Genomic DNA, 27,026 nt, shown 5'->3' with positions numbered 1-27,026 from the left:
GGGCGGGCGGGGCAGGGCGAGGGCGGGCGGCAGGACCTACTTTCCTCTGGAAATGGCCGCGCCGGGAGCACCGAACGCCCCGCGCCCCGAGGCCCGTCGGCGTAGGGCGGCCGCGGGGGTGAGCACCGGGCGGGGGGCGGGGGCGGCCCCGCCGCGGGGCCCGCGCGGGCGGGACGGGCCCCGGCGGCCCCGGAAGGAGCGGCCCCCGCGGCCGAGCGGGGCTCGGGCCGCGCCGCCTCCGCCGCTGCCCGGTAAGGCCTGGTCGGGGCCCGGCGCGGAGACCGCGGCCTCCTCCCTCCAGCCGCCTTTGTGCCCGGTACCGGCGGGGCCCGGGCGGCCGAGGCGCGGGTAGGGCCGGGCCCGGCGCGCGGGGCCCGGTGCCCGCGTAGGCCGCGGCGGGGCCGGGGCTGCGGGCCTGGGCGGCCCGACCCTCCCGGTCGCACCGGGGAGCGGGGAGAGCGCGGCCCGAGGGCGCCGGGAAGGGTTGGGGGGGTTTCCCCGCGTGGTGGTTCGGACCCCCGGGGCCGCGGGCCGATCGTCCCCCCCCCACGGGCCCAGGGCCTTTCCGGGGGGGGGCTCGAATCCCCTCGGGACCACCGGGAACCGGAGCGGGGGGTTTGCTGGGTGGGTTGGCCCCCACCCCGTGGCCGGGATCTCCCTCTGTCCCCCCCCGGGCCGTCACCGGGTTTTGCGGTACCGGAGCTGCCCCGGTGCGTTCCTCCCCTCCCTGCTGCCCCGGGCTCTGCGTTGAGGTTCCCCTGTGCCCGCGGGACCCCCCCGGATCTTCTGCCCTCCCCCTGTGTGGTTCGTGGTCGGGTTTGGGGTCCCCTTTTTGCCCCCCACCCCCCGCAGCCGGCTGGGGCCCTTCTGGGGTGTACGTGAAGTGGTGGTGGGAGGGGGTGGCTGCAGATCAGGGCATGGCCCCCCTTCGGTTTTTAAGTGTCGTGTTTTGGGGTGGACTCTCCCCTCCCTTCCCAGAGTCATCCCAGGACCCCCTGGTGCTGTGCAAGGTCGGTGCTGGGCCTGGGGAAACTGAACCCTGGGCAGGTGCCAATGGAGGGGACCCTGCTTTGTGCTGCACCTCAGATCCTCTCCCAAGTCCCCCACGTGGGAGGCACTGGGGGGTCACACCTTCATTATGAGCGCTGTGGGTGCTCCTGGGAGGGTCTTGGGGGTCCTCGGAGTCCCGGTGCTCAGTGGAGCCGAGGTCACCGACCTGCCCCCCCCGAGGGGTTGAATCGAGGTCACTCTGGGGGTTTGGCTGCCCCAGATGTGCTGGGGTGTCACTGTACTGTCCCCACCCAGACCCGGGGGCACCTGGAAGGCCATGGTGTGATGGGGGGACAGGGAGGACCCCTGTGGCAGGGGGGGTCTCCTGGGACCCCAGGGAGACAGGATCCGCTCCCAGAGAACACTCCCAGCTTGGGACCCCGTGAACTTGCCTTGGGAGCAGTGAAGGGAGGGGGCTGCCCTATCCCTTGGGTGGGCGGTCACGGGAGGCTGTGGTGGGACTGGGGAAGGTCCCAGTGTCCCTGTGCTGACAGATTGCCCCCCTACAGCCGCGGCCCCCCCAGGGACGCCGGAGGCAGGATGGACGAACAGAAGGCGCCCAGCGAGGAGAAGGACGCGGCCGCGCCAGGTGAGCACAGGGACAGATCTGGGGGGGACTGTCCCTGTCCCTGTGCCCCCGTGGTGGTGACACCCCCTCTCCCCACAGCTGATGGGGCCGTGGCCTCAGAGGAGATGGGCAGCGCAGAGGGGGACCCCCTGAAACCTCCCGAAGGAGCCTCCGCGGGGCCGGAGCCGGAGAGCACGGACACGAAGGGACCTCCCGAGACTGGCAGGTGAGGATGGGGAGGCTTGGGGATGGCATGGAGCTGGTGGTGGGGGGGGTGTGTCCCAAACATCCCTGACACCCCACGTTTCCCCCTCCCAGCCTGCCAGGCCGCCGCTGCGCCCTCTGCAACTGTGGGGACTGGAGCCCGCACGGGCAGTGGGAGCTGCAGCGCTTCGAGCCGGTGCCCGACTGGCCCGTGGGCAGCAACCCCCCCGAGGGGCCTGGCCAGCCCCCCCCGGGGTCCAGCCAACCCTCCACGGAGCCAGAGCTGACGGGCGATGACCTGGCACAGATCGGCTTCTCCGAGGGGGTGACCCCGGCGCAGCTCTTCGAGCCGACAGGTGAGCGGGGTCACGGCACCGGGGTCCCCATCCCAGCACTGCAGGTGTCCCCAGGCTGTCCCTGACGCCCCCTCCCCACAGGGCACTGCTGGGTGCACCGCTGCTGTGCGGCCTGGGCGGCCGGCGCGGGGCCGGAGGCGGCCGCTGTGGCCAGAGCTGTTTTCTCAGGGATCTCACAGGTGAGTGGTTGGATCTGGGGGGAGCTGTGGGGGCTCGGCTGTGCAGCAGCACTGACCCCCCCGGGCTCCTGTACCCTCAGAAATGTGAACGCTGCGGGCGGGTGGGGGCCACCATCCCGTGCCGGGCGGCCGCCGGCTGCTCCCGCCTCTACCACTTCCCCTGCGCCACCGCCAGCGGCTGCTTCCAGTCCACGAAGACCCTGCGGCTGCTCTGCCCCGAGCACGTGGCCGAGGCCCTGCAGATGGGTGCGTGCGGGCTGGGGACACCCCCCTGGGTGCTGGGCTCCTCGAATCCCCCTGCGGGGTCGCAGGAGGGTGGGACCCCGCGAGGAGGTGGCCCTGACCCCCTGTGTCCCCCCCCAGAGGACGCGCAGTGCCGCGTGTGCGCCGGGCCGGGCGACCTGCGGGACCTGCTGCTGTGCACGGGCTGTGGGCAGCACTTCCACGGCGCCTGCCTGGACACGGCCCCGACGCCCCGCGGGTGCTTGGGCTGGCAGTGCCCTGAGTGCAGAGCGTGCCAAACCTGCAGGTGAGCCCCCAGCCCTGCTATGGCGGGAGGGGGGGACACACCCAAGGAGGGGTCCCTGCCGTCATGTACCCGTGTCCCCCACAGGCAGCCCGGCCAGGACTCCACCATGCTGGTCTGCGAGGCCTGTGGCAAGGGCTACCACACCTTCTGCGTGGATCCAGCCAGCCAGGGCCTCCCTGCCGGCTCCTGGAAGTGCAAGGTGTGTGCTGCTCTCACTCGGGGGGGTAATGGGGTGCCTGTCCTCCTTCCTTGCTGCCCCTGACACACTTCTGTTCCCCCCACCAGAACTGCCGGGTCTGCTCCAAGTGTGGCCGGTGCCCTGTGGGGCTCAACCCTGGCTGCCAGGGGTCCGTGGTGTGTGGGGGCTGCACTGCAGCCGATGCCCCCGTGGCACCAGGATGCTCACCACAGCCTGACCCGCCTGCCCAGACGTGAGTGGGGATGGGGGGGCTGGTTATGGGGGGGTTTTAGGCCCTTTGTGGGTGAGGGGACATCTCCTGCAGCGTCGGGGACAAGGTGGCCTGATCCCCACTCCCCTCACCTGCTCCCCCGCCCAGGTTGGAGCCTCCCAGCTGCAGCGAGCCGAAGGATGTGCCCGTCCCCCCACCTGAGCTGGAGCCTGTGGGGGGTGATGAGGAGATACAGCCCCTCCCAGACCTCAAGGAGGCACCCCTGGACCACAGGGAGGCACCCTCAGAACTGAAGGACGCACTTCTGGACCCCAGGGAGGAGGCCCCCCTGGGTGACAGCGGGTCTCCTCCTGGCGAGCTGACCCCTGTGGAGGTGCCCTGTAGTGAACAACCCCTTGAGGAAATGCCCCCTGACATTCAGCCCCCCGACATTCAACCTTCTGACATGCAGTCCTCCGACATTCAGCCTCCCGACGTGCAGCCCCCCAGCATTCAGCCCCCTGACGTGCAGCCCTCTGAGGAGCCCCCTCCTCTCGTGTTGCCCCCCTCGGAGAACCCCCTGGAGGAACTGCCCCTCGAGAGACCATCCCTTGCTGAGCTGCCCCCTGACAGGCCCCCCCTCGAGGAGGTGCTCCCCAGTGAACGACCCCCTGATGAGCTGCCCCTCGACATCCCTCCCCTCAGCGAGCTGCCCCCTGAGGACCCACCCCTCGAGAAGTCGCCCCCCCACGAGCTGCCTCCTGAGGAGCTGCCCCCTGAAGAGCTGCCCCCTGAGGAGCTGCCCATCAACGAATCATCCCCTGACGAGCTGCCCCCCAATGAGTCACCCCCCAAATCTCCCCCCAACGAGCTGCCCCTTGAAGAGCTGCCCCCTGAGGAGCTGCCCCCCAATGAACCACCTCCTGACGAGCTGCCCCCCAATGAATCAACCCCTGATGAGCTGCCCCCCGAGGAACCTCTTCCCGAAGTGCTGCCCCCTGAAGAGCCTCCCCCCGACAAACTGAGCCCCGAAGAGCCTCCCCCTGATGAGCTTCCCCCTGAAGAGCCACTCCCCAGTGAGCTGCCCTCCGAGGAGGACCTGAAGCCACCAGGTAATTTGGGGACCTTTTACTCTGTCTCCTCTCCCTACTTGTCCTGTGGGTGTGGGGGTCTCACAGTGGGGGCTTCTCAGCAGCACTGGCTTTGCCCGACCCTCATTTCAGGTGTCAGTGTCCTATTTTGGGGTACATGGGGGGTTAGGAGGGGGTCTTGTTGCTGCTTGACCCCAGACTGGGTGGCAGAGGGGGTGGAGGGGACCCCTGTCACCCTCTCACCCATGTTCCCATCCCACAGGTCTCCTTCCTGAGGTGGCAGTGGCAGAGGAAGCACCAGCCCTGGCTCCGGAGGTGCCCCCCGAGGAGGAGATGGAGATGGAGCTGGAGCCGGAGCCCTTGCTGCCCCCCGAGATGACCCCTCCGCCCTCAGCTCCCCCAGGTCGGTTTGGGGACACACTGGGGTTGGGGGAGGGGGAGTGGTTGTCTCGTGGGAGGGGGGCTGTGATGTCACCGTCCCCCCTCTCCACCCGCAGCTCTCCGCGCCATCTCTCCTGCGCGCCCCCCAGCCCCCTCCCCGGACGCCAAGGAGGACGAGGTGCCCGAGCCTCCCACCCCAGCCCTGCCCGAGCCCCCTGGCAGCCCTGGCACTGCCATGGACACCGAGCCCCCCGGCTCCCCACCACCCCCCCTGGGCTCCCCTGTCGTCACCCTGACCCCCGCCGAGCCCCCCGAGGATGAGGAGATGGAGACGGCCGGTGGTGAGGGGGAGTCCCCAACCAGCCCCCCTGGAGATGCCCCCCTGGCAGCCCAGCCCCAGAGCTGGGGCCCTTCCCAGGCCTGCCCGAGGAGGAGGAAGAGGAGGAGGAAGAGGCACCGAGGCTGGAGCGGGAGGGCACCAGCGGCAGCTCCCCACCGCTGAGCGAGGAGGATGCGGTGGAGGAAGGCCGGGCCGGGGGGGACCCCGAAGCCAAGGGGTCCCCCTGCTCCTGGAGACGGAGGAGCTGGGCCCCGAGACCCCCATGGAGGTGTGCACTGGCGGCGAGAAGCTGCTGGGGCGCGGGGACGAGGGGTGCCCCGAGCCCCCCGCCCTGCGCCCGCGGCCCGACATCCTCAACGAGATCTCCAACCTGAGCCAGGGGGACACGAGCAGCAGCTTTCCCGGCTCGGAGCCGCTGCTGGGCTCCCCGGACCCCGAGGGCGGGGGGTCGCTGTCCCCCGAGCTGGGCCCGGCCTCGGCCGACGCCAGCCTGCAGAAGGAGGACGGGGGTTCGCTGCCCTTGGGCGCTGAGACCGACGACTCGCTGCTGTTCGAGCCGGCAGCCAAGGGCGACGGGGACAAGGGCCGGCGCCGCAGCTCCCCGGGGCGCTCCCGGGTCAAGCAGGTACAGGGGTGCCCCTCCTGCTGTGGTTTCATTGGGATCCCCGCACTCTCAGGGCCCTGCCGAGGCCGGACCCCCTCCCCGGGCTGGCGAGCAGGCGAGGGCTGGGCCCAGTGGGGTGGGATGGGGGCTGTGCCCCTCCACTGCCTGGGGGTCTGGCCAGGTTCCCTGGAGTCGTAACCCCCTTCTCCCCTGGGCTGTAGGGTCGCAGCAGCAGCTTCCCTGGGCGGAGGCGCCCTCGAGGTGGGTCCCACGGGGGCCGGGGCCGGGGCCGTGCGCGCCTGAAGTCGACCACCTCGTCCGTTGACACTTTAGCAGTAAGGCTGGGCTGGGGCAGGGGTGGGGGGCCAGGGTGTTCCTGAGGTGTTGGGTGGTAGGGGTGAGGGCCAAGAGTCTTCCCCGTCTCCTTCCCAACCATCCCAGTCCCTCAGAAAGATTTGGGAGCCCTTGAGGTGGGGTGGGTGGGGGGCCTTATGGGAGGTGTGACTGCCTGTGATTTTGCTGAGTCTGGGGGCTTCACCCCACAAGACCAGGGCAGGCATGGAGCTTCCCCTTGGGGACGGGCTCTGCTGCCCCTGCATGTTCCTGGATCCTCCAGTCTAGCACTAGACTGGCTGGTGTCCCCTAAACTGCACAGAGAGAGGGTCCTTGGTGCTGAGCCCCCCACTCTGTCCCCAGCTCGCCGATGTGGAGAGCTCGCCCAGCAAGGAGGAGGACGAGGACGATGACGACACCATGCAGAACACAGTCGTCCTCTTCTCCAACACCGACAAGTTTGTGCTCATGCAGGTAACTGGGGCACAGCAGGACAGACAGACAGACAGGGTGGGACAGACTCTGTGTCCCTTCTGCTGGCAACTGCTGTCCCCTCACTCCCGACCTCTCCCCCAGGACATGTGCGTGGTGTGTGGCAGCTTTGGGCGTGGGGCCGAGGGGCACCTCCTCGCCTGCTCCCAGTGCTCCCAGTGCTACCACCCCTACTGTGTCAACAGCAAGGTGAGGAGGGGGCCTGGGACCCCACAGCACTGTGCTGTGCCCCTCAGGGACTGGCCCATGGGACACACGTATGAGGTTGTGCCCTGTGTGTCCCTGTGTTGCGTGGTGCTCTGGCGTGTCCCCCAGCCGTGCCGAGCCACTCCGGTGTCCTCTGTGGCCACGCCGAGCCTGGGGACCCCCATGGCCATGCCCAGGGCTCACATGGCCGCCACCCCTCACGTCCCCAGATCACCAAGGTGATGCTGCTGAAGGGCTGGCGCTGCGTGGAGTGCATCGTGTGCGAGGTGTGCGGCAAAGCCTCGGACCCCTCGCGCCTGCTGCTCTGCGACGACTGCGACATCAGCTACCACACGTACTGCCTGGACCCCCCGCTGCAGACCGTGCCCAAGGGCGGCTGGAAGTGCAAGTGGTGCGTTGCGGGGGGCACGGAGGGAACCCTGAGGGGGTCTGTGAGCTGGTACTGACCCCTCAGATGCCTCTCCCTGCCCAGGTGTGTGTGCTGTGTGCAGTGCGGGGCCGCGTCCCCCGGGTTCCACTGCGAGTGGCAGAACAACTACACCCACTGCGCGCCCTGTGCCAGCCTCGTCGTGTGCCCCTTCTGTCGCGAGAAGTACGTGGAGGACGACCTGCTCATCCAGTGCCGGCACTGCGATCGGTGAGCGACGCTGAGGGCGCTGGGTCCGCTCGGCCTGGAGGAGAGGAGGCTGAGGGGAGACTCATCGTGGTCTGATCTCAGTGGTGACAGAACCCGAGGGAAAGGCCTGAAGTTGTGTCAGGGGAGGTTTAGGTTGGATCTCTGGAAAAGGTCCTTCCCCCAGAGGCTGGCTGGGCACTGAACAGGCTCCCCAGGGCAGTGGTTGCAGCACCAAGGCTGCCAGAGCTCAAGGAGCGTTGGAATGGCATTCTCAGGCGCAGGGTGGGATTTTGTGGTGTCCTGTGCAGGGCTGAGGGTTGGACTGGTGGATGGTCTTTGTGGGTCGCTTCCAACTCAGCATATTCTGTGATGCTGTAAAAGTTGGTGTCCCCGGGGGTGGCCGTGGTGTGTGACAGGTCCCCCTGCCCGCAGGTGGCTGCACGCGGCGTGCGACAGCCTCTTCACCGAGGAGGAGGTGGAGCAGGCTGCGGATGAAGGCTTCGACTGCAGCGCCTGCCAGCCCTATGTGATCAAACCTGGTGAGCTCACGGGGTGCGGGGAACCCAGAGAGGGGTTTGGGGGACGTGTGTGGGACGTGGGGGCTCACCTGCCCGTCTGCTTTCCTGCACAGCGCCCGTGCCTCCCGCAGAGATGGTCAAGGCCAAGGATCCGGGTATGTGCAGTGCCATCAAAGTGCCAGTGCTGTGCCTGCTTCTGGCTGTGCACCCGGCCCTGGCATTTGTCCCCAACGTGCTGCTTGTCCCCCCAGAGCCCCAGTATTTCCGCTTCGAGGGCGTGTGGCTGACGGAGACAGGCATGGCCGTGCTGCGCAACCTGACCCTGTCGCCCCTGCACAAGCGGCGGCAGCGCAAGGGCCGCCCCGGCGCCCTCAACGGGGATGGGGGGCTCGAGGGGGGCGACCCCCTGGGCCCCGAGGACAAGAAGGACGGAGACCTGGACACCGATGAGCTGCTCAAGGCCGAGGGTGAGTGTTCCTGGAGGGAGAGCCGGGAGGGTGCGGTGTGGGGGTGCCAGGGGACCCCGCTGAAGTGTCCCTGCCCCGTGGCAGTGGGTGTGGAGCACATGGAGTGCGAGATCAAGCTGGAGGCTCCGGCCACCCCCGACCGCGACGTCGGCGCCGACGGGGACTCGGGGAAGGGGCTGGAGGACCCTGAGGAGTGCAAGAAGAGGAAGCGCAAGCCGTACCGGCCCGGTGAGTGCCCCCCAAGCCCTGACCCCCCCCTCAGACCCTGCTGTGACCCGCCCTGGGCACACTGCGACCCCCTCTCTGCTCCCCAGGCATCGGTGGGTTCATGGTGCGGCAGCGCAAGTCCCACACGCGGCTCAAGAAGGTGCCGGCGGTGCTGGCGGACGTGGGGCGTGAGGGGCTGAGCGCTGAGGGGCACCCCGAGGACGGTAGGGCCTGCTGGCACCCCTTCCTTCTTTTCCCTTTCTGTCCTTTTCCCTTCTTCCTCTTCCCTTCCCTTTTCAGCCCCTTTCTTTCTCTTTTCAACCCTTGCCTCTCTCCCCTCTCCCTTCTTCCTTCTTCTCTTTCCCTTTTCTCCCTCTTTTCCCTTTCTCTCATCCCCTGGGAAGACCCACAATGCTGTAACAGTGCCTGTGGCCCGGGAACAGCCCCTGTCCCTTTTTGGGGGGCGTGTGTTCATTCCCTGGGGGGCTGTTGCAGGGGCTCCGGGCGATGTCCCGGCCGAGGCCGGCCTGGATCCAGGTTCAGGAGAGGGGGATGAGAAGAAGAAGCGCCGGGGACGGAAGAAAAGCAAGTTGGAGGACATGTTCCCCCCGTACCTGCAGGTGGGGTGGATGGGGGGAGTTGAGGTGGCCTGGGGGTGGTGAGGATGGATCCCCTGATGCTGACAGAACCCCCCTGTTCCAGGAGGCGTTTTTCGGGAAGGCGCTGATGGACCTGAGCCGGAAGGCGCTGCTGGCAGCGGGCGGGGTGGGGGACGGGGCCGCCCGCCCCTCCCTGGGCCAGAGCGCCCCAAGGCCCAAGGGGGACCCCAACCTGGCTGGGGCACTGCAGGGAGCCCCCCCGGACAGGAGGGAGACCCCCACCCACCCCCGAGGTGAGTGTGGCCAGGAGCACAAACCACAGCCGGGATTCGGGGTGACCCCGGGGGGATTGAGGAGTGACCCTGGGGGAGTTTGGGGGGTCCTGGCTCCCCCCTCTGAGTCCTGGTGCCCTGCAGGGGATGACAGCACTGATGGCAGCGCCGCCGCTCCCGATGACGATGGCAAGGATGATGCAAAGGCCGAGGACCTGGGTGAGCCGCTGGGACCCCCGCGGGACCCCTGGACAGCCGAGTCCTCCAACGGTGGCTGGAGCCCCCCACCCACCGAAAGGGAACTCTGTGGTTGAGGGGATCCGCTCTAGGCAGGGCTGAACTCTATGGTTCCCCCATGTGACTCCCGTGGCGCTGGTGACCATAGAGTGGCGCCCAGAGCGCCCCCGCGTGGCGCGGGGTCCTTGGAGGACCGAGGGACTCCAGTCCCTTTTTGGGGTCTGTGGGTTCACACGGGGGTCCCCAGCCCTGAGCTTGGGGTCCCCAGAGGCTGAGGGCACCTCCCGATTCCTCCTCGCAGGGGCCGATGAGCCAAAGGATTCCCCAGACCCTGGGGATGCCGAGAAACCAGCCACCCCAGGGGAGGGAGCGCTGAGCTCTGACCTTGACAAGATCCCTACGGAAGGTGAGACCACCCTCACCCCCTGAAGCAAGCGCGGTCCCAGGGCCAGGAACCACAGATTTCTGCTCCACTTCCCGCCAGTGTGGGATTTGCACCCCGGGATGGCTCAACCTTTTCCCTTTTGCCCCTGCAGAGCTGCCCAAGATGGAGAGCAAAGATGTGCAGCAGCTCTTCAAGGACGTGCTGGGCTCGGCGGAGCGGGGGGAGCAGCCCCTCAACTGTGTGGCCGGGGGGATGGAGGCCGGGCAGGACCCCGGCCGGGCACAGCGCCCCTTCCTGCAGGGAGACCTCCAGCTCTCGGGGCAGGGTGGGTGGAACTGGCAGGGTCCCCGTGGGCTGGGGGGGTCCTGGACGATGGGGAGAAGAGCAGGACTCGCTGCCAACCCCCCAGAAAGCCAAAGTGCTGGGGCTGAGCTGCTCAGAGAGCTGCACAGTGCCTGGGCTCCTGGGTGTTCCCCGTTGCTCTGGGGGTGAATGTGGGAAGTGTCTTGGGGGATGCTGTATTGTCTGGGGGCTGCTGGGACCCCCAGGGGCAGGCACAGGCTTGAGTCCCAGCCCTGCCCTCCCTCCAAACCCTCTCCTTTCCCTCACAGGGAGCGTTTCCCTGGGCTCGCTCTCTGGATCCGTCTCCTTGGACTCGTATTCAGGGGTCTGCCAGTCCCCGTTCCTTGACAGCAGGTATGTGGTGGAGCTGGGGGTGGTCTCCTTGGAGGGATCGAACCCTGGGGTGTTGTGGGGTCCCCTCTTCCCTCACACCCTGACGGTCCTTGACACTGTTCCCTCCGTGCAGGGAGCGGAGCGGCTTCTTCAGCCCAGACCACTGCGAGCCCGAGAGCCCCTGGGCCAGCAGCTCGGCCGCCACCACCCCCTCGACCCCCACAACGCCCACGACAGAGGGGGAGGGCGATGGCCTGTCCTACAACCAGCGTAGCCTCCAGCGCTGGGAGAAGGACGAGGAGCTGGGCGAGCTCTCCACCATCTCCCCCGTCCTCTACGCCAACATGAACTTCCCCAACCTCAAGCAGGATTATCCAGGTAGGGCTCTGGGGGAGCTGCAGCCACCCTGTTGGGGTGAGGGTGGGGGGTCTGAGTGCAGCATGACCCCCTTGGTCCCTGTTTGGAGGGGAGATCCCATCTGCTCTGGCACTGAAGTGTTTCCTGCAGCAACAGGGAATGGGGCTTTTCATCAACTCCTGGGCTTGGGGCTGTCCCCACACGAGAGGGGACAACGTCACCCACCCAGGGTGTGGGTGGGCTCGTCAGGTCCGGGCTAAGGTTGTTTTTGTCCCCTCCATCTGCTCGTACCGGACTCCCAGACTGGTCGAGCCGCTGCAAGCAGATCATGAAGCTCTGGAGGAAGGTCCCTGCCACGGACAAAGCCCCGTATTTGGTGAGTGCCGGGGGGTCAGCGGGGTGGGGGGGCCGGGGCGCCGGGGGCTGCGAGTCAGCTGGCTTCGTGTCTTTGTTAGCAAAAGGCCAAAGATAACCGGGCGGCTCATCGCATCAACAAGGTGCAGAAGGTACGTCAGGCGCGGGGAGGTGCCCGGCGGCCCCGGCCCAGCCCTGGGGGGACGTGGTGTGCCCACCCCAGCCCCGTGCCCGGCCCGCAGGGAGGGCAGGAGGGGGTCCCACAGCCCTGACGGGCCGGCTCTCTCCGCAGCAGGCCGAGAGCCAGATCAACAAGCAGACCAAAGGGGAGGGACTGCGCAAGCCGGAGAGGCCCTCGCTGCACCTGCGGATCCCGGTGCCGCCGGGGGCACAGCCCGTCTACATCAGCAGCCCCCCCGCCGCCGGAGAGGGCTTCCTGAAGCCCCCGGCGGGCACCGGAGCGGGGCCGGAGTCTCCCAGCGAGCTTTTCCTCAAGCTCCCGCCCCAGTCCCCCGCCCAAGTGCCTTCGCACGACCCCTACGGCGCCTACGCGCTGGAGCCCCGCTTCCCCTCGCCCCTGGGCCAGAGCCCCACGGCGGGCGCTGCCTTCCAGCCCTTCCCTGGCCAGTCCCAGCCCCTCACCGCCCCCCGCGCCCCCAGACTTCCACCCCACGCCCCCGGAACCCCCCGGCACCAGCCCGGCACCCCAGACCCTTTCCTGAAGCCCCGGTGCCCCTCCTTGGACAACCTCTCGATGCCGGGGAGCCCCGGGGCGCGGCCCCCCGAGGCCCTGCTCTCTCCCCTGCCTTTCGGGGAGCAGAAGAAGGGTCTGGAGGTGAAGAAGGAGGAAGGGGGGAGCCTGGAGGTCTGCTCGCCCGGCTACGCTTCTGCCATGGGCTACGGGGACTCCCCGGGCGGCCCCCACCTCTCGGCTGGGGAGCTGAAGGCGGCCGACGTCTTCAAAGCCCCCATGACCCCACGGGTCTCTCAGGTAGAGCCGCAGAGCCCGGGGCTGGGGCACCGGCCCCGACCCCACCCCTGGCCCCTCGCCCCTGGCCACCCCGATCTCTACCGCCAGTCCCCCTACCTAGACCCCTACTCACAGCCCCCACTGACGCCCCGGCTGCAGCCCCCCGAGGCCTGCTGCGCCCTCCCGCCCCGCTCCCTACCCTCTGAGCCCTTCTCCCGCGTCCCTGCCAGCCCCCAGTCCCAGTCCAGCTCCCAGTCCCCCTCACCCCCCGCCCGCTCTCCAATGAAGCCTTCTGCCAGTCCCCTGTCACCCCCCGCTTCCAGTCCCCAGATCCCTACTCCCAGCCGCCCTCCCGGCCCCAGTCCCGGGACCCCTTCACCCCCCTGCACAAGCCCCCCCGGCCGCAGATGCCGGACCCGGGTTTCAAGTCTGGTGGGGGTTTTGGGGGCGCCCCGGTGGGTGAGCCCCACGCCAAGGCACCGGCGGGGCCGCAGCCGCCCTTCGCTCGCTCCCCCGGCGCCAGCGTCTTCCCGGGCGGCCAGACCCCCATGCGCTTCACCTTCCCCCCGGCCGTCTCCGAGCCGCTCAAGGGCTCCCCGTCCCACCAGCCCCATGGGATCAACAGCCATTATGGCTCTGGGAAGCCCCAGAGCTCGGCCTACGCCTCATCCCCCGGCTTCCACCAGGCGGGCAGCCCCCTGGGCCCGGGCACGGCTGCCCCCGACACCTACAGCCTCTCGCCCCTGCGGCCCCCGTCGGTGCTGCCGCCGCAGCCCCCGGCCCCGCCTCAGCAGCAGGATCCTTCTGGAACCTTCCTGCCCCGCGCCACGCTGGGACCCACGGCCGACAAGAGGGAGGAGGCGGCCGTGGGGCTCTCGGCACCCCCGAACCGGGACCTGGCAGAGCTGCCTGGCGGCCAGGACGGGGCCCTCGGCACCATGAGCCAGTCGGAGCTGGAGAAGCAGCGGCAGGTGAGGGCTCGCTGGTGATCCCACTGTGTCTGTCCGGGTTTGGGAGGGAATGTGAGGGAGAAAATGGGACCTGTGGAGGCATTGATGGCCACTGAGGTCTTGCTGGTTTCACTCTGGGCTCTAACACTTGGTTCTCCCAGCGCCAGCGGCTCCGGGAGCTGCTCATCCGGCAGCAGATCCAGCGGAACAGCCTGCGCCAGGAAAAGGAGAGTGCAGCTGCTGCCGCCACCTCCTCACCCGCCGCCTGGACCCCCGAGGCCGCCGGGCAGGGCTTCGAGATGAGCCGGGGCATGGCCCCCTACCAGCCAGCACAGGTGGGAGAGCTGGGCCCCAGCACGGTCAGGGGGCTGAACCAGCTGATGGAGGAGTGACTCCATCTCGTTCTTTCTCCAGGACAAGGGGCTCCTCGGGACGTTGGCCACAGCGGCTGGCGCTGGGAAGCTGCCCGGCTCCGTCATGGTGCAGGCGGCGTTTCCCCAGGACGAGCGGCTCTCCCGGCCCCCACCGGCGGCCACTCCAGCCACGCTGGACATCAACGGGCGGTGGGTGCTCAGTGGCAGGGTGGTGGGGTCAGCACGGCAGGGTGGGAGTCTGCAGGGATCACCCTGGTGGGATGCATGTCCCCAGTTTGTGGGGTGGCTATGCATTTTTGGGTGCTGGGTGTGGTCCAAGGGGGGTGGGACTCGGTACATCGAGGCTGTGGCAATGCTGAGCTGGTGCTAACATCACGGTGTCTTCCAGGGCAACGGTGGGGCCTCCCCAGGCCTTCTACCCCCGTGGGGTCTTCCCGGCGCCATCCCCTCAGCAGCAGCAGCAGCAGCACCTCTGGCAGCAGCAGCAGCAACAGGCGGCCGTGGCAGCCCTGCGGCTCCCTGTGACCTCCCGCTTCGCCCCCCCGGCCACCGGGACCCCCATGGGCAGCCTGGGCACCCGCCTGCCCGCCCCCACCGAGGCTGTGCCCCCGCTGTCCACCACCCTGGGCGCTCCCTTCATCGAGCTGCGGCACAACGTGCAGAAGGGACCGGGGGGTCATGGGGTCCCCCTTCGCCCCCCAGGCACCCCGGCCTCGCTTCTTCCTGCCCGGGGAGGAGGGCACCCCCCAGGCCCTCTGCACCCCCGTCGTGCCCATGCAGGCGCTGCCGCCCCAGAAAGTTCCGCGCCGCTCCCGCCCGCGTCCCCGCAGGGAGCAGAGATGGGCAACAGCCACCAGCAGCCTCACGGCAAGGCGGCCCCCCCGCCACTGCCAGCCCCCACCCTGGAGCTGCAGCACGTGCCCCCCCGCCCGCTGTCCTCGGGCACTGCCCTCCGCCCCGAGGGTCCCAAGGATGGCCCCGCTCCAGACCCGGCGCCAGCCCCAGGGAAGAGCCACCTGAGCCTGGAGGGGGCACGGCTGCCCTGCGAGGTGCCCGTGGAGCCCGATTTGGACGACGACTTCGGCTCCCACAAGGACTTGGAAGATGACGACGATTTGGCCAACCTGAGCCTGGATCCGGACGTGGCCAAAGGGGACGATGACTTGGACAACCTGGACAGCCTGGAGACAGCAGACCCCCACCTCGACGACCTGCTGAACGGTGACGAGTTCGACCTGCTGGCCTACACCGACCCCGAGCTGGACACCGGGGACAAGAAGGACATCTTCAACGAGCACCTGCGCCTGGTCGAGTCGGCCAACGAGAAAGCCGAGCGTGAGGCCCAGCTTAAGACGGAGCCACCAGCACCCACCTTGAAGCTCCCCGACCCTGGGGACAGCAAAGATGTGACCCCATCTGTGGAGAACCAGGAGGTGCCCAAGGAAGGGCTGGTGCCCAGTGCGAGCTTGGGGCCCTCTGCCTGCCCCATGGGCACCGTGCTGGCCCCTGACCCAGCTTTCAAGGTGCAGGGTGCGGAGGCAAAGCCCGGCTCGCTGCCCACCGAGGTGAAGCCCAAGCTGGAGGATGGTTGCCTGAAGACCTCGCCCTGCCAGTTCACCGGCCCCGAGCGGCTCCCGGTGCCCGTCAAGTCAGAGGGGCTGCAGGGCACCGACAAGATCTCTGCCTCGCTGGGGCTGAGCCTCAAACCCAGCCAGAGCCTCCTGAGCCCCAGCGCCGGCCCTGCTCGTCTCGGCCTGACTCAGTTCCCCAGCAGCGGCCACGCCGGTGTCCCCGTGCCGGACAAGGACCCCTACGCTGCCCCCGGCCGTGGGCTGGCCCCTGCCCAGCTGGGCAGCCAGAGCAACCCCTTGCTGGAGAAGTTTGAGCTGGACAGCGGAGCGCTGGGGCTGGGCAGTGCCCGGCACTCGCCAGCGGATGACCTGGACAAGATGGAGAGCTCGCTGGTGGCCAGTGAGCTGCCTCTGCTCATCGAGGACCTGCTGGAGCACGAGAAGAAGGAGCTGCAGAAGAAGCAGCAGATGTCAGCCCACCTGCCCCGCGGCACCCCCCACCTCCCGGCCCCGGGGCACCCCGTGCTGCACACGGGGGCGGCTGGGCAGCCCCCCGAGGGGCAACCGCCCCGCCTGGGCGCCCCTCAGACCCCCTCCAGCTGGGGCTGGTGGCCCGGCCACCACTGATGCCGCCGCAGCCCCCCCGGCTCGGCGCACCCCAGCAGGGCCCGGCGCTGGCCCCCCACATGGGCATGGCCTCGGGACAGCCCCACGTGCTGGCGTCCCCCCATGGGGTACAGGTGGCCCTGGGGCAGCCGCAGCAGAGCCAGCAGCAGGTGCTGGTGCAGAAGCCTATGGCTGGGGTACAGCCCCCCACCCTGGGCCTGAAGCCCCCCCAGCTTGTCATGCAGCAGCAGTTGGCCAACAGCTTCTTCCCAGACACAGGTAGAGCCTGTGGGTGGTGATCTGGTGGGGCGTGGGGCTGTTTTGGGAGGGGGGCACAGGGCTGAGTGTGCTGTGACCTATTTCCCGGCAGACCTGGACAAGTTTGCGGCTGAGGACATCATGGACCCCATTGCCAAGGCCAAGATGGTGGCACTGAAGGGCATCAAGAAGGTGATGGCTCAGGGCAGCATTGGGGTGGCCCCAGGCATGAACAGGTAAGAGGCACAAAGGTCCATGGGGCACAGGCAGGGATGGATGGGGTGCCTTGGCTGCAGCTCACCTCCATCTCTGTTTTTCCCCCAAAGGCAACAAGTTTCCCTGCTGGCCCAGCGGCTCTCGGGGGGCCCAGCAGTCTCTGAGATGCAGAACCACTTGCTGGCAGGGAGCGGGCAGGTGAGTGGGGTGTCTGAGGTGGGGGAATACAGGGGCCCCTTAGGTCTGTCTGGCTTGGTGATCAGGACCCTGCCAGGCTGGAGCCGCTCTGGCCGGTGGGTTTCTGTCTCCCTGGGGAGGTGAGGGCTGTGGGGAGGGAACAGGGAGGCACATGTCCCCAACACTCCTCTCTCTGGCAGGAGCGAAGCGGCACAGACCCAACCCAGGCTCGCCCCAACCCACCCACCTTTGCACAGGGTGTCATCAGTGAGTACAGGGGGGTTGGAGTGGTGGGCTCACCCTGCCCCTGAGAGCTGGGTCCCTGCTGACCTGGGATCCCTGCTGATGAGCCCTCTCCCCATCCCACAGACGAGGCCGACCAGCGGCAGTACGAGGAGTGGCTGTTCCACACGCAGCAGCTGCTGCAGATGCAGCTGAAGGTGCTGGAGGAGCAGATCGGGGCTCACCGCAAGTCCCGCAAGGCGCTCTGTGCCAAGCAGCGCACAGCCAAGAAGGCCGGCAGGGAGTTCCCCGAGGCCGATGCCGAGAAGCTGAAGCTGGTGACGGAGCAGCAGAGCAAGATCCAGAAGCAGCTGGACCAGGTAGAACCCTGCATGTGGCTGGGAGCCTTGTCTGATGCAAATACGATATCCCTGGCACCCTGTGCCATCCCCAGTCCAAACGTGCAATTCCTGGCCACAGGTGCCATGCCATTCCTGGCACTAACTCCCTGCTATCCTGGGCACTAATGCCCCGCCGTTCCCGGCACTGATGCCCCGCTGTCCCCGGCAGGTGCGGAAGCAGCAGAAGGAACACACCAACCTCATGGCCGAGTACCGCAACAAGCAGCAGCAGCACCAGCACCAGGCCTCGGCCGTGATGGCCCTGAGCCCCTCGCAGAGCCCCCGCCTCATGTCCAAGCTCCCGGGGCAGCTCCTCTCGGCACACGGGGTGCAGCAGCCCGGGGGGGCCGTGGTGGGAGCGCAGGGCCTGGGGCAGCAGCCGGGGCAGCCGGGGGGCTGCGCCTGTCGCAGGGCGGCGTGTCCATGGCCGTGCAGCAGGGCCTGTCCTTCATGGGGCAGCAGGCCATGGGGAACACCCCGGGACCCGGCTCCTCCAGCGCCTTCTTCACCGGGAACCCCGCACTGCGCGGGCTGGCCGCCGACAGCCGCCTGATGCAGGAGCGGCAGCTCCAGAGGATGCAGCTGGCGCAGAAGCTGCAGCAGCAGAACATGCTGGGACAGGTGTCACTGCCGCAGCAGCAGCAGCAGCAGCCGGGCATGATGGGACAGAGCTCCATGCAGCAACCGGGTGTGATGGGACAGGTGTCGCTGCAGCAGCCAGGGGTGATGGGACAGGCGTCCATGCAGCAACAGGGTGTGATGGGACAGACCTCCATGCAGCAGCCAGGAGTGATGGGACAGGCGTCCATGCAGCAATCAGGTGTGATGGGACAGGCATCAATGCAGCAATCAGGTGTGATGGGACAGACGTCACTGCAGCAATCAGGTGTCATGGCACAAGCGTCGATGCAGCAACAGAGCGTGATGGGCCAAGCTTCCATGCAGCAGCCTGGTGTGATGGGACAAGCATCGCTGCAACAGCCCGGTGTGATGGGACAGGCATCCATGCAGCAACAGGGTGTGATGGCCCAGGCAGCCATGCAGCAGCCAGGTGTGATGGCACAGACGGCGATGCAGCAACAGGGCATGATGGGTCAGGCGTCCATGCAGCAGCCTGGTGTGATGGGACAGAGCTCGATGCAGCCCCAGAGCATCATGGCCCAGACGTCCATGCAGCAGCCAGGCGTTATGGGACAAGCTTCAATGCAACAGGCAGGTGTGATGGCGCAGACGTCGATGCAGCAGCCAGGCATGATGGGCCAGGCGTCCATGCAGCAGCCGGGGGTGCTGGGCCAGGCCCCGATGCAGCCGACGGCCATGGCGGGGCAGCCCGGCCTGCTGGGGCAGCAGCAGCAGCCCCCGACCCCCCAGCCCGGCGCGGGGCTCAGCCCATGCTGCCGAAGGCGGGGGGGCTGCTGGGCAGCCAGCAGAGCCTGCTGGTGCAGCAGCTCTCACCCCAGCAGCAGCCGGGCGTGCTGGGCCACACGCCAGCACCGGGGCTGCAGCACCAGCCCGTGCTGGGCCACCCCCCGCCCCAGCGCCAGGTGCTCCTGGCCCCCCACCAGCAGCGGGTGCTGGGCTCGCCCCAGCTGGCACCGCAGACTCCGGGGATGCTGAGCCACCGGCTCGTGCTGTCCCAGCAGCTGGGACAGTCGCGGGCACTGCTGACCCCGCAGCAGCAGCAGCAGCAGCAGAACTCAGCGGCCACCCAGCCAGGCCTCCTGGGGCTGGGCCAGGGGCAGCCCTCGATCCAGCACTTTCCGCAGCACGGGGCGGGGGGCCAGGCCCCCTCTGTGCTGCACCTGAGTCAGGGAATGCAGCCGGCCCCGGCGGTCCTGGCTGCCAAGGACCAGCCCACGGGGGTGGATGGCAGCGCCCTGCCCGCCGAGGGCGGCGAGAGCGGGGGGCAGCTGCACGGGGAGCAGCAGGGACCCCTCAACCCCCAAGGGCTGGGGGGCCCAGAGGCTGTGGCCCCCAAGCACCAGGCTGAGCTGGGTCAGGGCCAGCAGCTCCTCTTGACCTCCCCACAGCCGGGAATGCTGCGGGCAGCCCCTGGGCAACAGGGTACCCTGCTCGCCCCGCCACTGCAGAGCCCCGGGGCCGCCCACCCCGAGCTGTCCCAGCAGCACGGGGACACGGCTGGGGTGGCGGAGCCGCCACTGGGCTGCGGGACGGGCCCGGCACAGGGCATGGTGCCAGCACCACGGCCCCCGGAGCAACCGGGCAAGGGGGCGGCAGGGGCCCTGCAGGGGCAGCCCCAGCAGCCCCCACGGCTCCAGAGCCCCGGGCAGCACAAAACAGGGCCGGCACCGGGCACAGCCACGCTCCCCCCGGGGCTCCTGGGGCAGGTGCCGGGGCCAGTGATGGGCCAGATCCGGGCGCAGCTCCAGGGTGTCCTGGCCAAGAACCCGCAGCTGCGGCACCTGACGCCGCAGCAGCAGCAGCAGCTCCAGGCCCTCCTGGTGCAGCGGCACCAGCAGAGCCTCCTGCAGCAGAGCCAGGCGCTCCGGACCCCCGGCCCCTTCCCCGGGCAGGCCCCGGACTACGGCTCGCCAGCTGCCCGCCAGCCCCCTCGCCCCATGGGGTCCCTCTTCCAGCCCCGGCCGGGCACCCCAGCAGAGGCACAGACCGGCTTTGCCGCGGAGCCGGGGCGGGCACTGCCAGGGCAGCCCCCCCAGCAGCCCCTGGCAGAGCTGGTGCAGGCAGCCCTGGCTGCCCGTGGCCCCCAGCCCGGCCTTGTCCGCCTCCCCACTCCACCAGCCCCCTCGCCCCTGGGCTGTGCCCCCCAGCACCTGGTCAGCCCCGAGCAGAGCCCCCAAGAGCCAAAGAAGACGTCACCGGGGGTCCCGGCCTCGACCCCCAGCCCCGCGGTGCCCACAGAGCTAGGGCCTGACGCCCACGCCGAGCGCTGCCCTCCCCGACCCAGCACATGGCCCCTGGGACCCCGAGGCACCCGGGGTGGACCCAGCCGACCCCAGCGAGATCCACATCAATGGGGCAGTGCCGGAGGGGGCCCCCGCGGCAGGCGAAGGCTCCCAGGTGTTGGTGAAGCAGGAGCCGAAGGAGGAGGCGGCGGCAGCGCCACAGTGTGAGCTGGACGGAGATGAGACGGCAAAACCGGAGGCCAACGGGGACCCTGGGGCCAGCCAAGCCAACAACCTGCTGGCCCCGGGCGGGCGCTCCGAGGCTGGGCACCTGCTGCTGCAGAAGCTGCTGCGGGCCAAGAACGTGCAGCTCTCAGCACAGAGCCCGGGCGAGCTCAACGGGCACACGGAGAGCCGGAGTGCCGGGACGGAGCCACGGCCACAGCCGCTGCTGCTGGGCCGGGAGGTGAGTGGGGCGGGCCAGGTTGGGGGTGATAGGCATGGGGCTGTGCCTGCACGGCTCATACACCCACCCCTCTCCCTCCCCAGGACCCCTCCATCGCCAGGAAGCCGGCGCCCACCAAGCCCAAGCGGGTGCAGAAAGGCAACGAGCGGATCCCGGCGTCCCGCAAGAAGCTGCGGAAGGACGAGGGGCTGCGTCCCGGCGAGGCCCTCATGAGACAGCTGAAACAGGTACGGCCGCGGGCTGGGGGATGGTGGGGGCTGCCTTTCTGCCCCTGTGCCCCCCTCACCACTCTGCCCCCAGGAGCTGTCGCTGCTGCCGCTGACAGAGCCGACCATCACAGCCAACTTCAGCCTCTTCGCGCCCTTCGGCAGCAGCCCCATCAACGGCAAGAGCCAACTGCGGGGCGCCTTCGGCAGCGCTGTGCTCGACAGCGTCCCCGACTACTACTCCCAGCTGCTCACCAAGGTGAGGGAAGGGGTTCTTCACCTGTTGTCCCCTCAATCCGGGGGTCCTGGACCACCCCACCGTGCTCACCCTGCTGTCTCCCCGCAGAACAACCTCAGCAACCCGCCCACGCCACCCTCCTCGCTGCCCCCCACGCCCCCTCCCTCCGTGCAGCAGAAGATGGTGAACGGTGTCACAGCCCCCGAGGAACTGGGTGAGCAGCCCAAGGACACTGACCCAGCCCGGGAGCCCCACGGCCAGAAAGGTAAGCCTGGCCGGCCCAGGGGTGGCACAGAGTCCCTGCCACCACCTGTCACCCCCCTGTGACACCCGTCCCTTCCGTGCAGACACACCGGCCATGGAGGTGAAGAGCCTGGACCTGCTGGCAGCTCTGCCCACCCCTCCCCACAACCAGACCGAGGACGTCAGGTGAGACCCTGGCCATGGTGACCTCCCATGAGTGACACCAGCCCCCTGGGGGTGACACCAGCCCCTGTGGCCCCTGACACCTCCTTCCCTTCAGGATGGAGAGCGACGACGAGAGCGACTCCCCCGACAGCATCGTCCCTGCCTCGTCCCCCGAGAGCGTCCTGGGCGAGGAGCTGCTCCGGTTCCCGCTGCTCAGCGAGGCCAAGCCAGAGCTGGAGGAGCGTGTGCTGTCCCCCATCATCCCCATCATCCCCCGGGCCAGTATCCCAGGTGGGATGGGCTGGGGAGGGTGCATGGACCAGGGCAGGAGTGCTCTGTGGTCCATATGGACCGAGCAGGAGGGGTTCAGTGGGAGGTACAGTGCAGGGAAGGGGTCTGGAGAACATGTGTTGGGTAGGAAGGGATATGGGTGGGGCAGGAGGGGATTTCTGGGACTTTGGGGAGCAGGGGAAGGGTCCTTGGGCTGTGTGGGAAATGGGTCTGGGGGGTGATGGATCTCCTGCAGTGTTCTTGCAGGGGTCTGGGGCAGCTGGGTGGGCTCACAGGTGGCTTTGGTGGGTCTGGGTCTGTGCAGCTCTGACCCCTGCCTGTCCCCACACCAGTGTTCCCTGACACGAAACCCTACGAGGCCGTGGAGCCCTTTGGGGCCCCCCCAGGGAAGGTGGGGGCAGCAGGCCCAGGAGCCCCGTGGGAGAAGGGCAAGAGCAGCGAGGTTTCTGTCATGCTGACAGTGTCTGCAGCGGCCGCCAAGGTGAGCGAGGGGATGGGGGGATGTGAGACCCTCCGGGGTCCCAGCGGTGACCTCACATGGTGGCATCTGGGGCACCCTGGACCCATCCCATCCCCCTCTATCCCAGAACCTCAACGGGGTGATGGTGGCCATGGCTGAGCTGCTGAGCGTGAAGATCCCCAGCTCCTACGAGGTGCTGTTCCCCGACGGCCCCGTGCGAGCAGCCGTGGTCGAGGCCAAGAAGGTGGAGGCCGATATGGCTGGTGAGTGTCCTCCTTGTCCTCAAGGGCTCCCCGCAGCCCCAGGCTGGGACCCACCCGTGATGGGCCGTGCCTCCCTCTTCCAGGGATACTCGGAGGGAAGGAGAAGGCGCTGGCTGGGAAGGTGCCGGACAGCAGCTCCGAGTGGCTGAAGCAGTTCGACGCGGTGCTGCCCGGCTACAGCCTCAAGGGCGAGCTGGACCTCCTGACACTGCTCAGACAGGTCAGTGGCTGTGGGGGTCCGCTGGGACACTGAGGGGTACCTGTGGGGCCATGACTATGTTGGGATGGAGGAATGGGGGGGAACTCTTTGGAACCAGGTGTGACCATGTAGAAGTGTATGGTGCTCCCTGTAGGTCCCCCCGTGATCGCAGGGGGTTTCCTGGGGGGCTGGGTCTCCCCATGGAGAGGTGCTGAGTCTTCCAGGAAGGGGTGGAGGTGGTCCTTGCAGGGTTGGGAGCATGTGGGGTGCTCTGGGGTCCCTGCAGGTCCAAGGACCCCTTCCTGCGACCCTCTGACCCGTGACCCCCTCCCCGTTCCACAGGAGAGCCCCGCGCCCGAGAAGACCCTTCACCACTGCTACGTCAACAACGTGTCCAACCTGGATGTGCGGCAGCTCTCCGTCATGCCCCAGGAGCCCTCGCCCCCGCTGTCCCCCTCCGTCCCCTCCCCGTCCAGCCCCGCTGAGCCCACCAGGGTCCCCGACCCCGAGGTGGCCCATGAGGCTGCCCCGGCCCTGCCGTCGCCGCTGCTGCCGGCCCCCTCCCCGGCCCCCCAGGAGGAAGGGGCCGCAGCCCCCCACTCGCCGCCCCGTTTCAAGCCGCGCTCGCGGCCGCCCGAGGACGGGGACGAGGCGCGGCCGCGGCTGAAGAAGTGGAAGGGGGTGCGCTGGAAACGGCTGCGCTTCCTCGTCACCATCCAGAAAGGGGGGGCCAAGCGCGACGGCGACAAGGAGATCGCCGAGTTCATCGACAAGCTGGGCACCACCCTGCGCCCCGAGAAGGTGCCGCGGGACCTGCGCAAGTGCTGCTTCTGCCACGAGGAGGGCGACGGGGCCACGGACGGGCCGGCCCGCCTGCTCAACCTCGACCTCGACCTCTGGGTCCACCTGAACTGCGCCCTGTGGTCCACGGAGGTGTACGAGACGCAGGGCGGGGCCCTGATCAACGTGGAGGTGGCCCTGCACCGCGGGCTGCTCACCAAGTGCTCCCTGTGCCAGAAAACCGGCGCCACCAACAGCTGCAACCGCATCCGCTGCCCCAGCGTGTACCACTTCGCCTGCGCCATCCGCGCCAAGTGCATGTTCTTCAAGGACAAGACCATGCTGTGCCCCCTGCACAAGCTGAAGGGGCCCTGCGAGCAGGAGCTCAGCAGCTTCACCGTGTTCCGCCGCGTGTACATCGAGCGGGACGAGGTGAAGCAGATCGCCAGCATCATCCAGCGCGGGGAGCGGCTCCACATGTTCCGCGTGGGCGGGCTGGTCTTCCACGCCATCGGGCAGCTGCTGCCCCACCAGATGGCCGATTTCCACAGCGTCACCGCGCTCTACCCTGTGGGCTACGAGGCCACGCGCATCTACTGGAGCCTGCGGACCAACAACCGCCGCTGCTGCTACCGCTGCACCATCTGCGAGAACAACGGGCGCCCCGAGTTCGTCGTGCAGGTCATCGAGCAGGGCCTGGAGGATCTCGTCTTCTCCGACTCCTCGCCACAGGGTGAGGAGTTGGGAGGTGCCGGTGCTGGACTAATGCTGGTGGTATCTGGTGCCTGTCCCAGTGGCTGAGCCACACCAGAATGCAGCAGAGGATGGGGTGATGGGAGGTGACTCGAGCTGGGGGGGTCCCCAGTGGGTCCCCATCTCCAACCCCTGGCACTCAGTGTTCTAGTCGAGTTGATGAGGTGGTGATTGGTCAAAGGTTGGGCTCAGTGACCTCGGAGGTCTTTTCCAACCCAATTAATGCTGGCATTCTGTGGTTCTCCCTTCCCTCGGCAGCCGTCTGGAACCGGATCATCGAGCCGGTGGCGATGATGAGGAAGGAGGCTGACATGCTGCGGCTCTTCCCCGAGTACCTGAAGGGCGAGGAGCTCTTCGGCCTCACGGTGCACGCGGTGCTGCGCATCGCCGAGTCGGTAGGTCTGGGGGAGGACGGGGGTCTGGGGGTCAGCCCTGCTGGGGAAGGGTCTGGTGGCTGCCCTGGTGCTGCCACTCAAGCCCCTGCCCCTCTGTGTGCCCTCGTCAGCTGCCGGGTGTCGAGAGCTGCCAGAACTACCTGTTCCGCTACGGGCGCCATCCCCTGATGGAGCTGCCGCTGATGATCAACCCCACCGGCTGCGCCCGCTCCGAGCCCAAGATCCTCACCCATTACAAGAGGTAAGCAGGGCTGGGATCCACCAGGAGAACCAGGATCTCCTAACAGAGCTGGGATCCACCAGCAGAGCCAGGACCCCCTAACAGAGTTGGGATCCCCCAGCAGAGCCGGGATCCCCCAGCAGAGCCAGGATCCTTGGGGATCCCTCTGCTCTGACCCCTCTCATCCCACCCCCCATTGGCAGGCCCCACACCCTGAACAGCACAAGCATGTCCAAGGCCTACCAGAGCACGTTCACGGGCGAGACCAACACGCCCTACAGCAAACAGTTCGTGCACTCCAAGTCCTCCCAGTACCGGCGCCTGAAGACGGAGTGGAAGAACAACGTGTACCTGGCACGGTCCCGCATCCAGGGGCTGGGGCTCTACGCGGCCAAGGACATCGAGAAGCACACGATGGTCATCGAGTACATCGGCACCATCATCCGCAACGAGGTGGCCAACCGGCGGGAGAAGATCTATGAGGAGCAGGTGGGGCTCTGGTGGGACGTGGGGGGCACTTGGGGGGGGGCACATTGAAGGCTCTGGTGGGGATGTAGGGGGACCTGGGTGGGATGTTGAGGGCTCAGGTGGGATGTGGAGGGGCTCAGGTGGGATGTGGGGACCTCGGTGCACCCCCTGACACCCTCTTGTCCCCCACGGCAGAACCGTGGCATCTACATGTTCCGCATCAACAACGAGCACGTCATTGACGCCACACTGACGGGGGGCCCGGCCAGGTGAGCACGGGGGGGCTTCGGGGTGGTGGGACCCCCGCCCCGGAGGGAGTTGTGTTGTCCATTTGTCCTGCCCCTGGGTCAGTTCTAACCTTCCACCTTCTCCAGGTACATCAACCACTCGTGTGCCCCGAACTGTGTGGCCGAAGTCGTGACCTTCGACAAGGAGGACAAGATCATCATCATCTCCAGCCGGCGCATCCCCAAGGGGGAGGAGGTCAGTGGGGGGCTGAGAGAGGCTGGGGGTCGGCAGAGGGGGCCAGGAAGAGGGGCTGGAGGTGGCAGGACTGAGCTCTGAGCCATAGGTGACTCCCCACTATCCCCTTTCAGCTCACCTACGACTACCAGTTCGACTTCGAGGACGATCAGCACAAGATCCCCTGCCACTGTGGAGCCTGGAATTGCAGGAAGTGGATGAACTAGCTGGGAAAAACGGGACTGGGGGCCGCCATCCCCGCCTGGGAGACCTCGCCGAGCCCCTCCCTGGGGCCACGGGAGGTGCCAGGGGCGGCCGGGCATGGAGGGAGGAGCGGCCGCGGCGCCGCCGGCCCTGCCCGGGCGGGACAGACGGACGGACGAACTGGCAACTCAGGGTTTTCTTTGCTTCGTCCTGCGAGGAAAAAAACAAACAAACAAACAAGCAAATGGAGTGGGGGGCTCGGAAACCCCCCCTTCAGCACCTCCCCCCCGCCAGCCTCCCTCGTGGGGGAGCCACGGGGGAGCAGCGCCGGGCCCAGCGCGCGGAGCCGGCCCGGATATAACGATTATTTTATTCTATTTTATTTTATTTTGTTTTGTTTTCTTTTTTTGTTTTTGTTTTTTTGTTTTGGTTTTTTGTTTTTGTTTTGTTTTTTTTTTTTAGAAACTAATAATATTTGCTCGCTAATTACCAAGGTAACACAGACTCCTTGAGCTCGACAATCCGGGCTCTGCCCTGCCCCTGCCAGGGCGGCCAGAGCTCGCTCGGTTCCTTTTGATCTCTTTTTGTTTGTGCGTGTGGACGAGACCCCGGAGCGGCGGCGGGATGAGGCCAAGACCCCGACAGACACAAGGAGCTTCTGCACCCAAACCTACCTCATTTTAAGTGTTAGATTTGTTTCTTTTATTTGTTGTTGTTTTTAAATGTGAGCCCCTCCCTCTTCCCCTTCTTCCCCCCCTCTCCGCTTCCCACCACGACCACCCCAACCCGGCCCCCCCTGCCCCGGGGGGGTCTTTCCCTCTCTCCCTCGGGCTCTCCCCATCCTCCTCCTCAGATGTGGCTGCAGGAGGCCCCTCGCCGGGACCCCTTGGAGGGGGGGGCACGGGGACACCCCCTCCTCGTTGCCTTCCCCCTTCCCTGGGAGGTCCCAGCCGTGGAGGTGCCAAGGTGTGAGGTGGGGATGGGGGGGCTCCCCCAGCTCTGGGGTGGGGTCTGAGGGGCTGGGTGAGGGCCCCCCCTTCTCGCACGTGGCCCTCGTGGCTGGGGGGGCAGGAGGGGCGGGGCGGGAGCCCCCCCTGCTCGCCCAGAGCCCCCTCACGGCCGGAGCTGCACGTGGGCGCCGTGGGCACAGGGGTGGAAGGTTATTTATCTATTTATACCTTATATTGTATATAC

General features: G+C 68.0%; 1 protein-coding gene across 1 annotated transcript; it reads left to right on the top strand.

Annotated features, from left to right (window-relative positions):
* On the top strand, positions 1-26,537 carry KMT2D (lysine methyltransferase 2D). Its single transcript, XM_050330997.1, is given in 64 exon segments — positions 1-119; positions 1,560-1,639; positions 1,718-1,844; positions 1,937-2,178; positions 2,260-2,357; positions 2,438-2,603; positions 2,721-2,886; positions 2,971-3,085; positions 3,172-3,317; positions 3,444-4,387; positions 4,629-4,769; positions 4,864-5,127; positions 5,130-5,303; positions 5,306-5,712; positions 5,913-6,026; positions 6,388-6,498; positions 6,601-6,705; positions 6,933-7,114; positions 7,196-7,360; positions 7,772-7,878; positions 7,971-8,012; positions 8,109-8,324; positions 8,409-8,552; positions 8,639-8,755; positions 9,027-9,151; positions 9,234-9,423; positions 9,547-9,621; positions 9,941-10,045; positions 10,176-10,349; positions 10,636-10,720; positions 10,833-11,077; positions 11,359-11,432; positions 11,512-11,562; positions 11,703-12,633; positions 12,636-13,351; positions 13,492-13,665; positions 13,745-13,893; positions 14,093-14,380; positions 14,382-14,506; positions 14,509-15,861; positions 15,864-16,160; positions 16,252-16,375; positions 16,466-16,553; positions 16,733-16,799; positions 16,902-17,134; positions 17,325-17,550; positions 17,553-18,533; positions 18,536-20,027; positions 20,062-20,485; positions 20,569-20,712; positions 20,786-20,950; positions 21,038-21,194; positions 21,277-21,358; positions 21,453-21,628; positions 21,961-22,109; positions 22,216-22,351; positions 22,435-22,571; positions 22,893-24,063; positions 24,342-24,478; positions 24,589-24,719; positions 24,902-25,187; positions 25,362-25,435; positions 25,541-25,649; positions 25,763-26,537. Coding segments are annotated over 63 exon segments (16,281 nt in total). The 5' UTR covers positions 1-119; positions 1,560-1,590; the 3' UTR covers positions 25,856-26,537.
* The last annotated feature ends 489 nt before the right edge of the window (positions 26,538-27,026 follow it).

The sequence above is a fragment of the Myiozetetes cayanensis genome, unplaced genomic scaffold (genome assembly GCF_022539395.1).
Source record: "Myiozetetes cayanensis isolate MyiCay16 unplaced genomic scaffold, myiCay2020 scf47, whole genome shotgun sequence".
Taxonomy (NCBI): domain Eukaryota; kingdom Metazoa; phylum Chordata; class Aves; order Passeriformes; family Tyrannidae; genus Myiozetetes; species Myiozetetes cayanensis.
The sequence above is the reverse complement of the archived record's forward strand: the minus strand, read 5'-3'. Positions and strand labels throughout refer to the sequence as shown.